This window comes from Pungitius pungitius, chromosome 3, assembly GCF_949316345.1.
Source record: "Pungitius pungitius chromosome 3, fPunPun2.1, whole genome shotgun sequence".
Classification (NCBI taxonomy): Eukaryota; Metazoa; Chordata; class Actinopteri; order Perciformes; family Gasterosteidae; genus Pungitius; species Pungitius pungitius.
In genome coordinates, this window is record NC_084902.1 from 14264357 (window position 1) to 14281175 (window position 16819).

At 42.0% G+C, this 16819-nt stretch overlaps 1 protein-coding gene across 1 annotated transcript in view; it reads left to right on the forward strand.

Annotated features, from left to right (window-relative positions):
* Nucleotides 1-16819, forward strand: part of gbe1b (glucan (1,4-alpha-), branching enzyme 1b) — a 61713-nt gene that overhangs the window by 15370 nt on the left and 29524 nt on the right. The window contains exons 6-10 of the mRNA XM_062561656.1: nt 829-919; nt 2108-2317; nt 9269-9384; nt 10248-10375; nt 10676-10774. Of these exons, the coding sequence (XP_062417640.1) occupies nt 829-919; nt 2108-2317; nt 9269-9384; nt 10248-10375; nt 10676-10774 (644 nt within the window). The remainder of the gene's footprint in view (nt 1-828; nt 920-2107; nt 2318-9268; nt 9385-10247; nt 10376-10675; nt 10775-16819) is intronic.

Consider the following 16819-nt stretch of genomic DNA (forward strand, 5'->3'; position numbering starts at 1 on the left):
GGGAATCTGCACAATGGGATTCTTCAGGAGGCTAAACTCCCCCCGTCTCTAGTGACGGTTGCCTTTGCCTGCCATTCCATTTTCTTGACTTAAAGCGCATATATATATATATATATATATATATATATATATATATATCTAAAAAAAAAAAGAAACTTCCTCTCACCCCAGTGCTTTGTCACACCCCTTCAGAAGCCAACATTCCATTTTTTTCTTCTCTCGATCCTAAAAAGAAGCTGAAATATAAATAAATAAATGTGCTCCAAACAACAGTGGAACACCACAGGGCTTCCCTCTGGAGTGCTCCGTGGCAGTTCAAAAGCCTGTTGTTCTCTTATTCAGAGAAGCCGTTCTTGTAGGTCGTTTTGAAATGTTGTACATGACCTCCTGACTCTGATGGCTGGTGTTTCCCTGTAGCCACAGCTTGCCTCCAGGATGCCAGAGCTTTTATTAGAAAGGGAATGCCTGCAGCTCCCACGCGGTACGAGTTGACACTGGTTAAATAGTACTGAGTTCTACAGTTTCCAGATAATTACTGTACGACATTAATGCAGCCAAACGCATCAGAAGAGTAGTGACTTTGCTGTTATTTCAGTTCAGATATTTCACCTGATTTAATTTACAATCAAGCATGCATGCATGCATGTAAGATAGGAGGCTGACCAAATAGTCGGGATGTAATGTACTCGTTGACAAAGAAGCTGCGGGATGTGAGACTGCATTGTGTCACGCTGCCGTACCTGAACTGTTTACATAAGTTGGACAACGTTAGTTCCATAATCTGTTGGAAAAGAATCCTTTTGAAATGTCTCCTCCCTCTGTGTGCAGGTTACAACTGCATTCAGCTGATGGCAATTATGGAGCACGCCTACTATGCAAGCTTTGGATATCAAGTTACAAGTTTCTTTGCTGCTTCCAGGTAAATGCTGGGCGATTTCACAGTATTATACAACATGTGTTTTTGTTTTTTTCTTGCGTAGCTCTCCTGATGTGTCTGCATTTAAATTTGTAAAGCTATAGTTTTCATTATAAAATATTTTATTGTATTTATTGTGAACATTTTCCATTTTATCATTAGTCACTCATACAATATTGTTTGGTCTTTTTTTAGTCATTATTGAAAAAATCAGACGCGACAATTCCTTTCAACTCGACAAGGGCTGAAATCTATTGTAATCCCTCCTAATATTAGAAGTCAGAGGCAAAATAATTAGTGCGTCATTTACAGTTGTGGATAAACATATCCACAAGTGTTTTATTGGGAGGGTTAAATGAGTAACTTCACATGAGAACAAAACTCCGAGAGCAACTTTCCACTTCATTGAGATTGTCACCTTGAATCAAGGTTAGAAAGTCTTCCACCAACAATAATCTCTCTGTAAATACATTTGTTGTTAATCCACAGGGCAAAGCAGTCTTGGATAAAGGTTGACTAGTGGGGGAGTACTCATAATTTCCCCTTAGATCCCTCTTCTCTTGCGTAAAGTAGAGCATAACTCCATGTGTATGGTGTAATTTCACCCCCGATTGATCTCTCAGTGTCATTTAAAACCCGAGCGATCGAATCCCAGGAAGCACGGTAATACTGTCGCTACGTGTCCTGTTTTGAAAAGGAAGCGGATATAATGATCGCTAGAAGGCCAGCGTGTGCGTGCGCCAGCGTGCGTGTGTGTCTAAAAACGTACTCTGGATTTTTCCATAGTGTCTTCTTTATGGCCCTTTGAATGATTGTAAAGGTGTTTAAGAATATTTTACAAAAGCCATCAATCCTTTGTTGTGGATGATCTTGCGTCAAATTGTCTGCGAAGGAGATTATGTTTGTGAAACAATGTCCTGCTCAACAGTGTTGTGGTTATTTAAATCTGAAACCCCTTTAAATGAAAATAGTTGTGTGCCCTTGCACGTCCTCTGTGATCCTGTGAGGATAATGTAAGGGAGAAAAAAAAGTTTAAAAGTAATGTCTTTTTAACGTTTCATTTAGCTGATGCTTTTCTCCAAATCGACTCACAAACTTAGACTTGATTTGGGGTTATCATTGAGATTGTGGGCTGAGTTAAATTATTCCCGGTTTTGGGACTAACACGGGTACGTACTTGTGTTTGTTTAGTCGGTACGGGACCCCCGAAGAACTGAAGCAGCTGATCGATGCGGCTCACTCGATGGGCATCGTGGTGCTGCTGGACGTTGTTCACAGCCACGCCTCCAAGAACACCGAGGACGGCCTGAACTGCTTCGATGGCTCCGACTCGTGTTTCTTCCACTCTCCACCCAGAGGGGAGCACAAGCTGTGGGGCAGCCGCCTCTTCAACTACTCCAGGTACTCCTTGTCTCGTTCCACTTTTCTTTGTTTGTATAAATTCATTACTCCTGTAATGTACCATACGTAGATATCTGTTAATCAAGATGGAAGGATGCATTTCCTCATGCTACCGCCTACGGTACCTCCATTTCTCAAGCCTATCTTGTTGCACAACATGGTTGCGCAACGTGATGTATTTGTTAATGCTACGTAAGAAAAACAGAACTTAGTTTTTTTTTTTTTTTTTGGTGTCTCGAGTCTGAGGGAAGAGGCTGCTCTGTATTCTGCAGTGATTGCAGCCAATGCTTCTCTGCCACTTGCCAGACAGCAGCAGGGTGAGCAGGCTGGCGGGTATAAACAACACAAACAGTCTTTTTTCAGCATCAAGTTTTTTGGCATCAAAATGTGTTGTGAGATAATAAACCTATTTTGGACGTGCATTGATGCATGTGTTCAGAACACAACGTTTCAGTCATTCATGTTTACCTTTTATGAAAGAGTCTCATTAATGAGCACTAGCATTTCAGGGGGTTATGAATTTGAAAGGAAATGTATAAGCAATATATTGAGTGGCTGATATATGAGGCCAAATGGGATCTGGCATTCCGCGCTTTGTATTTTCTCGGACTATCTGATACGGCACGGGGTGCTTAAGGTCCAAAGGAAGACATGATCTCAAAAGGACAGATTGCGTCTCTCACCAAAATGGCCATGCAGTCAGGCTCAAAGTTCATCTGATGTTCCTAAGGTGTAGACTGGCCCATTAGTGCTGAATGTAAGTTTCCCCAAATGCTCTTGATTTGAGCCTTTTCACATTTGGCCAGACAGATGTTGGATAATAATCGTTGTGAGTAATGATTGGATGTTACAGCATTGGCAGATTTTAGTAATGTTCCTATTTTCCCCTAATTAAAAAAAGTAAGGGGGGGGGGGGTTTAAGTACATGAAAAGCCGGCAGGCTGTGCTGGGCCTTGGTATACACTGAAACTATTTGGTGTACTGTATTGATTGGTGTTGTTGTACAGGCCCTGTTAATTAAGTCTCTCTACTCTTCCCTCTGTACCCAGAAAATGATCCTAGAGCACATTAAAGAGGAACCAGCGCTGTTGAGTCTGTCAAATGCCTTTTTAAAAAAAAAAAAACCACTTGCTTTTAATAAGAGTATGCTGTAGTTTCCAATACATTATACCATGTTTAGTGTCAGGCATGCAGGCTATAATAAGGGAACGAGGGTCTTCTATCATTACTTATTGAACTCTGCTCGTATCCGCAGCACTCATTAGAAACGGTGCAGACATATGCCGCGACTGGGAGGCATATGAGGAGTCATTTGTAAAAGCCCAAAGGAGCTCCGCAATGTCAGAGCCAGTTCATTTGTCTTCCATGCCTCTCACAGGTTGTTTGGACGTGTCAAGCTTTTGTGCTGCTCCCTTAGGAAGGAAATCAACCTCGGAGGCAAGCGGCGATCCTGGTGTGAAACACAGGCTGTTTTTAATCAAGCAGCCCTGCTATCTGCCATCACACTCTGACCATGATGTTCTTATTAGGTTGACGGAAGCTGGCTGGCTGATGCTGACTATTGGAGCACAGATATTTGTTCCCTTGTTGCGGCTGCTTCAGCTCTGGACTTTTGCATCTTTAAAAAAAGAGCACCTTTTTTTCTAGTTTGTATGTGTTTCTGTGGAACTTTGCTTCACACATAAATTGAGCTCACTCCGGAGCAAATGTTATTAATTTACATGAACGCTATCTAGTTGTTAACTTGAGTCAAATGCATCTGCTTTCAATGACGCGTACTGCAGATGCCTGCCCTTGCTGCTGGGGTATGTCAGCATGTTCCTGGCAAAAGTAACTTATTTTTCCACTTACTAAATGGTTGAATTGGATAAATGGCGTGAGTTTAATGGTAAGAAAGGTAATAAATCCTTTGCTTGAACCTGTGGTTTAAACCGAAATTTTCCAAATGCCCTTGAAACTTCAGAATATTTTGCTTTGTATCACCAGACTGTCTGATAAAGATAACTCCTATGGATGTAAAGTCTTATTGAACGTACCAGTTATTCTCCGGGCTCTCAACTGCTCTTCATGCGACGAGCGGAAACGAATCGGAATCATTTGTTATAGGCCGTTACCTTGATAAACCTTTTTTTTTTTCTTTTTCAAAAAAGCCAAAGTCACCCTGAGACGGGGATCGAGCGCGTGGTTCGGCGTGTAAGGGGATGGCAGCCAGAGAAGCAGAGTCTTTTCTGCAGATCAGGGCTCTCAGATGTGAGCGTTCTAAGAAGCTTGATGTGGGCTTGTTCCATAATCCCCCCCCAACCTCTCTCAGGATCATTTGCATCCATTTTTCATCAATCTTTGTGTGAATTCTTAAGATAGGAAAAGTAACGCCCAGGGCCAAGCTTTTGAGAACTCTTCTGCGTATTCTCATGACTCGTGCTGAGAGACCAGCCCAGCGTTTGAGGACCAAGGAGCTAAAATTCTCCTTTTGACAAGATTATTTTATGTGTCTATTTCATGTCTTTTTCATGAAGATCAAATAATTGTTAATGATGTGTGCATGGGGTGATATGAACGGTGAATTTTACTGTGCATGTGTGCTGCTGGTGATCTTACTTTAATGAGGACCAAAGAAAGCTAAAGCAGATTAGCACTTTTTAGACAAAGTATATTTTTGAGCACGAGAGCTCAAATAAGAAAAAAGGAAATTGTGAAACATACTTTTTCTTAGGCATGCGACTTACATCTTTATTGCAGTGTGAGCCTACGGTGTGCCGCATTAACAGTTCTTCATGTTTTTTAAGAATTTCAGCATTTTATCACTAGCAAAGACATCTAGAGAAGCAAAGATTCATCCAGCTTGTGAGTGACAGGTTTTTATTTTTTTTAAACTGAGCTGGAACAAAGAGGAATGAAAATGGACCTCCCTTTTTATGGCTTGTATGTATTTGGGCCAGCTTTTCACTATATTTGGTGTCTTACTACTGCCCAATCAATCAATAAACTCACACTTGAAATGTAAACTCAGTCCAAATCCAGTATTTAGTACCCATTTTCCCTTCTGGGCTAATGAGCTCAGCTCGACTCGAAGTGTGCAATGCGCCTGGTTGGAGTTGCCTGTAGTGCTTCCAGCAGATGCTGGATGGAGCCACTGGGTAGGAACTTAGATGCTCTGCACCGTCATTTCCCTCAGCCCCCTAAAACAAATATGACAAATTGTAGAAAAGCGCCATGGAACTAATGTGTGCAAAGAGCTCTGTGTTGGCAGTCTTTGTTTCTTTCATATGGAAGTAATACTCTTCATCATAAACACTTATTTTAGGCGTTGTACACTGAAGCCAAAAACGCATGTAATGTGTTGACAGAAATGCATTTCCCCCAAGTCTCAGCTTTGTAGTATTTTGTGAGTTTAATTGACAAATACAAAAGGGATTTCACATTGGATTCAGTTTGAGAGGACTTCAGCCACACAGTATATGAGAGGTGGACTTTTTTTTAATTTTATTTTTTTAAAGCCTCAAGTTTGATATTTATTTGGTGTTTTGTCACCTGCCACCAGAAGAACGGGTGAATCTAAGAGGACCTTTTAACCTAATGCTGAATGACATTTTTAGGCACCGAAAACTCCGGAAATGCTTTTATATGGACAACACCCAGACTTCCCTGCTTATTTTTCCATTTGACTCTACGTAAGTGGCACCTTTGATTTTATGCTGTATGAAGAAACGAGTCATTGGGGCCACAAGTTTTCAATATTTACTGAGATGGTGAAGCAAATGAGAAGTGGTGTCATTGTCTAATAGACTGTTTTCTTGATGCAACTACAGGAGTTGCCCCTTGCAGGCTTTCATGTAGTTTTGCAGGATCAGAGGTCGCTGCCGGGGTGCATCAAACAGGGGCCGTTGTCACACACCGTGAGATCCCTTTTTAGGAGATGGTGTCTCCTGTTGCTCCGCGCTCAGATTCCCTACCTTACGACCCCGGGGACGTCTATTCCCCTCAGCCAAGCCTGTAAGGCTGCAATCTCCCTCTAGACTCATTGCCAGGCTCTGGCCTACCTTTTTTCTTTTTTTGTTCTAGGTAACCAATGCCAAGTGGGCCACTACTAAAACATAGTCCACTGGAGACAACTCCAATGAGGCAGAGTTGGCCTGCTGCACAAGTACACAGAGATACTAATTATAGGGTGCTAAACATACAAACAGTCTCACGGGCAGGAGAGAGTCTCTCCCAGGATGCCAGGCAATAGCTGCTGGCTGCCAGGCAACCCAACGAATGCCAGATAAATGGCAGATATCTGACACAAAGCACAGCGATACAGGGACAATCTGTCAGGCCGCTAGATGAGAGTTTAGACAGCAAGGCTGCCAGCCTCCCCAGACTGCTTGGAAGGCTGTTCAACAATGCAGTGCCAAATATCAAGATGTATTTTTTATTTATTTTTTCCCACGAGAGATCATTTGCAGTTTAAGGCACACAAATAGCTTATTGGCTGATGGACCAGTGTTTTGCTGGACAGTGGCTTATTTGATGAAAATAAACATGATTAATACACCTACCTTTTTTTAGTTAAACGTAATAGAAAATACATTATACAACATCAGCAAGTCCTATCTGTCAGGAATCTGCAGTGCATATATGTATTTAATGTACCTACAAGCTGGATGAATAATTTCATGATTGAATAAATAAATAAATCAAGCCTCGCCCTAGAAATGTGAATTTATTGCAGGTGTCTCTCCTGTCACATTCTCTGTCCTGGACACTTTAATAGCTTCGGGATTGGAGAAAAGTTTGAAATGCGTTAAATGAGGCACCTTATTTGTCCTTTTTGGTCCAACAAATGCACACCATCCATCAGGCTGTCGAGCATAGTTGTTTCAGCTTCACATTTTTTGTGGAACGACCTGTCAGCTTCTTAAATGTATTTGGTCTTATCTGCGGCTTACCTGTGATGTAAGAAAAGGGACTTAATCTTTCTTTCTCCCATCACAACAGGTTACCTTGACACCTTATGCAGTTGACTCCTTAGATGCTCTGCTTGCAACAGATCCCAAACACCATGATATGGGTCAGAATCCCGTTTGGCTGGAGGAGGAATGCTGCTCTGAAAATGTGTCTTTTTATTTGACTTGTCTTTGTAGCTGTGTGTTCTTGCAGGTAAAACATCTACCACGTCCTACTCTACCAGCAGAAATATAAGTGGTCTACTTTGATACTGCTCCCTAACCTGGTTTTGCTGTCATTGCTGAGCTTTATTATGAGGACAGTATATGGAATTTGCTTTTGTATTACCAAAGCAGGCCAAGGGATGACTTCCCGCAAGCAGTGTATTGCGTCGCGGGTAGAGAGCTAACTTCCCCGCTGTAATTGGACTTGATGATGAATGGCATCGTGGGTCCTAATGTGGCAGTATGGTTTCATCTTGGGGCCCTCTGGCTCTCACTGGCTATTATCGCCCTCCCGCGAGGATACATTGTGTCTGAGCCTTTTGTTGGCTCTGCGCAGTGGAGTGGAGGACCTAATCTATTTATCACAGGGTCTGCGTGACCACCCAGCCAGGCTGCTATATCAGATCATGCCCGGCTCCCTTGTGCTCTTCCTCAAGGGAGGCAGGAAGCGCCGATGTAACATGCAGCTTCACACCTGTCAAACACTGAGGTTGATCGTCCCCGAGGAATGGAGCACAGAAGGAAACATTTTTAAATGTATTTTTGAGTCATGGCCTACCTGGACAAAAATATCTAAGATTTTTTTGTTGTTTTCATTCACCATAGACTAATCTTCAGGATTTTATTGTTGGAACGTTCTGTGGAAGAATCTGATATGTTGTTGTTCACAAATGTTTAATGTTTGGGTAGACTTGTCTGTGATCCCTCACTGCTTCAACAACTTTTAGACCTGAGGAGATTGCATCGGGGAAACAAGACCACCCACCTTAGTGTGAACTCACAACTAACACAAAAACAAAAGACAATGACACAACTTTGGTTACTTGAAGACTATTGCAAGTAAGATTTTGCCACCTTCACCTATATTTTGTTGTTTTGTCAATTGTTGGATTTGACTTCGAAATCAAGAAGGATCCAGGATCCATTATTTAGCTGCCAGCCAATGACCACATAGACGTACCGTACCCTAGATGCCAGCTAGAAGACATATCGGCTTCCTGATAATGGTTTGAATTCGGGTACCCTGTACATGTATCATTACAGCCATTGGTGAAGCAGACCGTGCAGAAAGCATCTGAGCTGAGAATTTCCCCCCCAAACAGAGGGCACTTCACATTTCATCATTCTCATGAATGTGTCATTTGCCCCACATCCTCTGAGCTTTACTGCTGCTTCAGAGCATCGCGTTCGTCTGCACAATGTTTCATTACGCACACGGCACAGAGACCACTAAATCCTGAGTTTTAACGGGTCCATGGCAACATGCCACTGTGCAGGAAGAGGTGAGGAGCGTAGTGTACTTTGCCTTAAGTGGCTCCTTCCCCCATTCCCCAATAAAAAAAGTTCTGCTTTTCATATCAAGGTTTTTTTTTTCTTTTTTTTCTTGCTTGTAGCACAGAAGAACTTGTGGACGCCAAACCAGTAGAAGTATGAGTGATTTAAATTCCGTTCAAATACCGGGCGTTGGGCCTGGCGGTGCTAAACACTTGTGCTGTTGTTTGATGGAAAGCGGACAACTTTGACGCAGACTGAAAGGCCCAGATTCCTCATTCTGACACCAGGATACGTGAAAGGCAGGGTCTCCTCTACAGTGCAGTTAATGAAAACACCATCTAGTGTCACGGACACTCCATCTCCCACATAATGGAGCTTTGGGTATCAATATGTGAATGTCCTGTAGCGGTGAAAATTAATCTCTGGTGTCTAAAGTGCATGATGAGATGTGTGAATAATTCACAGCTTCTTTATCTGACCTTACTTTGTGTGTGTGTGTGTGTGTGTGTGTGTGTGTTTCTAGCTGGGAGGTGCAGCGGTTCCTACTGTCAAACCTGCGCTGGTGGATGGAGGAGTACTGCTTTGACGGGTTCCGGTTCGATGGCATTACATCCATGCTGTACCATCACCATGGCATCGGTAAGGCTGGTTTGTGTGCATCTCCTATTTGATGAGTATATATTGTGTGTAAAGTATGTCACCTTCTACTCCTTTTGAAACACACAGTGCCGGGTTGCACTTTTGAGGTTTCGATTTCTGATCTAAACGGCTTGTTTCAATTGGAAAATTGGGATCTGACTTTTCTCAGTCCTCGACTTGGAAACAAATACCTGGACTTTGGGTATTAGCCAATACTGATCCCATACCGGGGCTTAATCACTGTGTGGAAGGGACTAAGAAGGCTTGTCTTACAAACATGGTTTTATTAACTTTTTTTGTAACAACATAACACTATTCTTACATGGATATAAATGCATTCCATGTTTATTGTTTAATGACGTTTTTAAAAAGGCTTCAGACCAACCCTCTGTAAAAATATCTTTCTCCAGAGTGATTGAAAGGCATTGATTTGAAACTGAAGTACTCGCAGGCAAAACAAAAACAAACTGGACCCGGACTAAAACTAGTTTGTCAACTGAGGTCAAACGTCTGACTTGTTAAAGGAGCCAATTAAATCAACAGATTCATGCTTGAATAATTCAAATGCAGAAGTGGAATAGAAAACTACTTGTTTTGTAAGCATAATACATGCTTTGTGTTTTGATTTGTGAATATGCAACATATATAAAGTGTTATCACAAATATCTTCTTCACCACCTGCAGTTTGTGGTACTCAGTCTCTTAAGTATCGTATTACTGATGTACGTGTTGTCAGAGTCTCTGTAATAAAGTACTACTGTTCAGAATGAAAGTACCTGAACCCACTGAGGAACGAGTATTTCTTTTAGGAATCTAGGTGGAAACCCCGAGGAGTGTTAACGGTGTGGATGTTTACTCCACAGGCAGTGGCTTCTCGGGAGACTACAGTGAGTACTTTGGCCTGCAGGTGGACGAGGACTCTTTGGTCTACCTAATGCTTGCCAATCACATCCTCCACACCCTTTATCCTGACTGCATCACTGTGGCAGAGGTAAAAACACCCTCAACAACACACCCTTCCACCTACTTTGCAAAGACACTGCCCACGGCTATTGTTAATTAAAAGCACTTAATAGTCAGGCATAGCTCACTTACATATTCATAGGTGTAATTAAGAGATAATGCAGAAGGAGATGGGGTGTCACTCTTTTGGCCTGTGGATAACTATTGTCAGCCTTTTAAATGTGTGTGTTGTAGAGTGGTATTGAAGTGACCTTTTGCAGAGGACAGGAAAATAAAGCTGTGCACACAAAGGACAAATGCGATATAAAATGTTGTGACCTCTCTGCAGGATGTATCTGGGATGCCTGCTCTCTGCAGAGGAGTGGAGGAAGGAGGGCTTGGGTTTGATTACAGACTGGCTATGGCCATCCCCGACAAGTGGATTCAGGTGAGATTATGTACTTTTTGTTCTTCTCTCCACCAGGACAGATACTGTAGAAATGATTGAGTCACCAATAAAGTGGAGAGTAAACTGAAAGTACCTCAAAAGGGGGATAAAAGACAAAGAAACTGACAGGACATGTTAGCAGCGCAAGAACACTTGTACAATATTACAGCGTGGTCTATTGCTAAGCATTTGAGCCTTTTTAAGAAGCTTTCAAGCATAAAACCTCTTCTAGAAATATAGTGACACATGGCTGTGGTCCTTCAATTTTCCTGAAATAACATACATGCTGCTTAGGTCTTGTGTGACTAGAATGTACAATGAGGGTTAATACACATGGGAACTAGATGTGACCTGCTACATTATGAAAAAAGCTTCTGAATTTAGAAGTACCAATATCCTTTTTGTGTCTATACAATAAACAACAGTAGTCTAACCCAGTAATGTTCTGTTCAACAGTAATGATGTGCATTGGGTAAAGTAGAACTATAATGCCCAGGTTTGGGTTTTGGGCACGCAAAGTCCATGTGACGTTGAATGAGTATCTTCATGACCATGGGTTTGCCGTAAATGTTTTTATATATTGCAAAAAAATATATACTTTTTATATATATATATAATTAGTATTTTTGGCGCTCATGGTGGGGCCACGCCCCATAATCCCCTCTATGGACCAGCCGCCACTGCGTTCTACGATTGATTGATTGACCAAAACTGCACTAAAAATGATGGTCACACTACGCTGGACTGTCGTGTACAAAATTAAATTGCATTTTCATGAAGCAGTAACACATTTCTATAAAGCAGAGCACCAAACTGACTAAGGACTTGGAAGGATGAGAATAAAAATGTTTCGACAAGCCCAATGCCACATTAAATGCGAGACACATTTTCAAATAGGTCAAATTAATGTTCTTGACCTATTTGTCTCTTATAAAGAAGGTGACAAAACTCTTGTTTGTCTTTCCTTTTATTCTCCCGGAGCGGCAAATTCTTCTTTTATCAAACTCAGGAAGGTCTTTGTGCTTTTTATAAAGCATTGTTTAATTCATCCCCCAATCCCCTTAATCCTACCCACTGTGTGACTGGGAAGGTCATTATTTATCCCTTCAAACAGAGTTATGAATAGATGATGGAGGAGAAAGAATTGTGATTGTAAATAAAAGCCAAAGAAAGACAAACTTTAATGATGTTAACTAAAAGGGTCATGGTCAGTGATCCAAGCTGAAATCTTCTTGTATTTTTTTGTACATTTTTTGTCTTAAGTGACTCATTTGAATAGGCTGGCAGTCACCTCTGCATTTCTCTCTGATGCATTATTCCATCTGTCAAAGCAAGGTTTATTTTTCTGTTCAAATTCTATGATCTGTTCATTTTACTCTTCGAACAACAAACACTTGTCGCATTATGTAATCTACCCTTCTCTGATTCACAAGGCCACAGGATAATTTCAGCCGAGCTGAATTATGTTCACTCAAACATTAGCTGTGAAGAAATAAAATGTAATAATTGGATTGGAAATATCCATTAATGAATGTAATAAAATGTCAATACATTGATTTATTGTCTATAAATTCAGACATTGATTCAACACCTGGTTCACAAATCAGATATATAACACTTTAAAATATCTTACAATTTTACAGTGGTATTTGTAAGCGGTAAAAACACTGTATGTGGGTCGTTTTCAGAGATGCCTGGTGCTACACAAATTGAGAAACAATTGCGTATTGTGAAAATCATAAACGAGAGGTTTGTCTCGATGGCCTAAAAGAGAAATCAATGCTCAATTTAAAGTTGACATGTGACTTTGAAAAGAAATTGCCAAACTTTAAGTCAAAATAGGATGTGAAAATGGAGAAAAAAGGCCCTTTTTATAGTAGTGTTGCAAATGGGTTGTGCTTCATTTATTCAAAAATTCTTTTTTCAATGAATTTTCCTTTTTTTTTTAAATTCAATTTTAGTTAGTAATTTGTCTGTAAAAAGTAAAGATTAGTCTGTGCAGTAACCCTGTTACCTTTTTTAATTTGATTTTTGACTGAGGACTGGTTCTCAAGCTTCATTCTGATGGTGAAATATGCGGGATCAGTGCCACCGCTGGGTTATTCTCTACTGAGGAAAGGCTGGTTGGAAGAGGGATGTCTTGTTGGGATTCAAGGACATTTTAGGAAAGATCAAGGTTTTATTCTCAAAGTCAACACCAACATGTGATGCAGATCCCTGCTCTCTCATTGTTATAGAGTAAAAGCCTGCTAAAATTCAAAAGGTATGATTTAACCATTGCCAGCAAACGTGTGTGAGTGATATGTTGTTTATTTCCCGGCGCGGCTACATACTGGATGGGAAATTCTGGACGGCAAATATTCTCCGTCCTTCCACAACAACGGGTTGAAGCACCCTTTAGCTTGCCACTTCAGTCCAAACTGCCACTGTGAAAGCACTTGAGTGGCTCACAATGGGAAAATGTTGTTCATAACTGTGCAGCCATCGGGTATGAAAGTCCACAACTGTGTGATACGAAAGCCGAGCAGCGCAGTCAAAGTGCATGCATACTCAGCCATCCATCCAGGGATAAATAAAGGTTATTTTGTGTTTCTTTATCTGAGCGTGGCTGTCTGCACTGTGGCACCATCACACACTGCCGCGCACGCACATACTTGCAATTGGAAAGCTTCTTTCTACCCTTTTTGGGAACAGTGTTTGCCTCTTGTGGGGGATAGCTTCACTGTACTTGGGATCAGTACACAACTCATTTATTTCCTTCCCTTTTTCCTTCCTCAAAGCCTGTATTAATATTGACATTTTGTTGTGATTCAGGAAAGCGGCAAGTATTACTTTAGAAGGAACATTTGTAGAATGTGTGGGTGTGTGGGCTGTGATGTGGATTGCTTTTGTGTGTATGTTCAAAGCCAACAAGGACTTTGGTTGTTTGGCTTATTTAAGGAAAAACATTTCCCGTGGATGGCCTAAAGAGGTGTTCTGATTTATGTGAGGCCCAGATTTTTATATAGTTGGCCCACATTAAAAGTTGTACTTACACCTTTGCGGTCTGACCAAAGTGTGTGTGTGTGTGTGTGTGTGTGTGTGTGTGTGTGTGTGTGTGTGTGTGTGTGTGTGTGTGTGTGTGTGTGTGTGTGTGTGTGTGTGTGTGTGTGTGTGTGTGTGTGTGTGTGTGTGTGTGTGTGTGTGTGTGTGTGTGTGTGTGTGTGTGTGTGTGTGTGTGTGTGACCTCGGCGCCGCGTGCATGCTTTCACACTACGGTCTCTCGCTGCTCTCGGTGGGGGAGGTCTACGCATCGTTAATCTAGTCTCTCTCACAGTGGTTGGTTTTATTTAACACCCAGACAGACCTGACCTTCCTCTGGTTCTTGCAGTATCTGTGTGTTGCACTGCCACCATGCAGCATCCTCCACGGTACCCAAAGGTTTTATGGGATTATCCATGTGACGCCTCTGGAGAGGTTGTTGATGCTCTTACTTTATTTACGATATTGCGTGCAATGCAATATTCGTTTATATTCTTCTTCTGGTGCATTTTATTTTATTTTTTATTTTTTTTAACTACATTTGTTTCCTCCCCGAGGAGACTTGACATCACAAGAATCGCAAAGCTGAGGGAGCAGCGAAATTCATGTATTTCTGTGCAGGGAAGCATTCACGTGAACATGCCTGGGTATAGTCAGTGAAGTGCGCTCGGGGTTAGCCTCGCCTCTTCTCACAGTGTCAATTAGGGAAGGATTTGAATGGCGTGAAGGGAAGCCTCCAGTGAGGGGTGTGTTGCGGAGAAGGAGGCATGGAGAGCGCACTGGCAGACATTCAGGAAGACCGAAAGACGGGCAGGAAGGGAACAGAAGGGATGAGAGACAAAGAGACAGAGCAACAAGCCCGTTGGCTTATTTATAGATTCATGTGTGCACCACGTCGTTCTCTCTCTGGGTTCCTCGAGCGGGCATCACGCTGTGTTTTCATCCCCATCATGACGGACTGATGACTCATTTACTGGCTGCAGTAGGCTGTTGAGACCAAAAGACTGTGGAAAAATGAAGCTATCCTAATGAAGACCAGATAAGGTGGCACAAGTTTGGATGATTCGATCTGATTATAACCCTAAAATGCTGTCACTCCAAATGGATAATATTACAAAAGCCCTCTGATTTAACAAGCACCCTTCCCTCCAGCTACAACAGATTAAGATGTAATTGAAACAATTCGAGGCGGAGAAGGTAAGGGGCTCGCCACGAAGAGAGAAGTCAATGCAGCGCCTCCTCCGTCGCCTCTCCGCTCTTCAACGCGAATGCCCTCCGACTCACTCTTCCCCATTTTTTTCTTCCGTCCATTGATTTTAATTGAACGAACCCATCACACTGCACAGCTCTCCTTATTAGTTCAAGGGGGGAATCCATTTGTGGTTGACATACTTTGCTCGGACATCATACTTTCAATTAACAAGACTTGATCAATTCCGGCTGCCTGCTAGCGATGATGGCCTGAACACGGCTTCATGTCTGACCGGTGTCCGCCTCCTTAACATTCACATCTCAGCTTTATTTTGCCGTTTGTCTTCGCTAATTCCACTCTTGTCTTTTTGCGGAGTCAAGCCGACGACATTGGTGTGGAAAGAATGTTCATTAATTAAAAAAATCAAACCGAGGGTGTGAAGCGGGATAGGCATCGACCCGATCCGTTGTCGCACACCTTTTTTGTTACCTGCCAATCTCTGGGGGGGCGGCACTGTGAGAAGTGACGATGTCCCCATAGCAACACAGTGAAGACGGGTAGAGGCAGGATGCTCGGGGGGCCAGCCAACAAATGTAAAACAAGGGCTTCGTGCTAAACAGACCGGGCCAGCTCCGAGTCCTTCCCAGCATGACGTGACGTTGGTAGACTGGCTCTGGAAGACACTGCAGGCCAGTGACGTGACCTCATCCGGCAACGCTAGATTCTTTTTATTTTATTTCTGGATCTGCCTAATTAATCTGGGCACTGCGGTTGGCTCCTGACAGCAGGCTTGTAAAGTGAGATTTGTGCACTGCTCATTATCATTGATGAAGTGGCGTGTCAGTGGTGCCAGGAAGCTCGGCTGGTCGGGGGCTGATGTGGGTGAGCTGGTGGTGGGGACGGCGTCAGCCCAGTCACACTCTTCTCCCCCCCCCCCCCCCCTCCCCCCTCCGACAGCCCCACTCCCAGATTAATTGCTCCCAGGCCACTTTTGCGGTTGAATTGAATTGTAATGATTCATAAGGAAATGTAAAGTGGTATGAATGTACGTGGAGGCGGACGGGATGATCTCCGGGGTATTTCGTGCCGATTTGGTTGTTTGGCTTTTATATTGTAGCCGGTGGTAAAAAGGAGGACATTTAGAGGGTTTATTTGTTTACAACTGGTGTATTTTAAGATTAGTTCCAGGAGGGAAATATAAAACTTTATTACTATTCAGTTTATCCATTTGTCAACCATTGTAATTATCTCAATGTTACTAATCTATTCTACCATAATGACACGTTTGGTTTATAAATTGTAAAAAAACTGGATAACTGACCTGCCACCATTATTAATGGCCGTTTAATTTGATCACATATGCATAGTCATGACCTTTCTCACAAATGTCGTGATGCAATGTTATTTATTTATTTATTTTTCAATCGATTTTTCAGTCTTCAATAGGTATGCATAGTACTACAGTTCCTCTGAATGTAGAGTTTGGACCATAGTAACATCTGCTTTGTGCCACAGCTTCACACCTCAAGATAAATTGTGTTTTCACCATTAGTACATTTTTATTGAATGAATGCACTTTTATTTTATGATATATATAGATGACTTACCTTTTCATCTAACATCAAATGACTAATTACACTTAAAAATGGTACGCTCAAAAACAAAACTAAATTGAAAATAAAATGCTTGTTTAGTCAAAGGACTACATGGTGCAAACAGTCAAGTCATTTTGAATTCCATTAAATCCAGTAACATGGGATGAAAACGGGTGAACACTAGATCAAACATGACAACTGGGTCGAGGAAAGACTCTGCCGACCGCCGACTTCTTA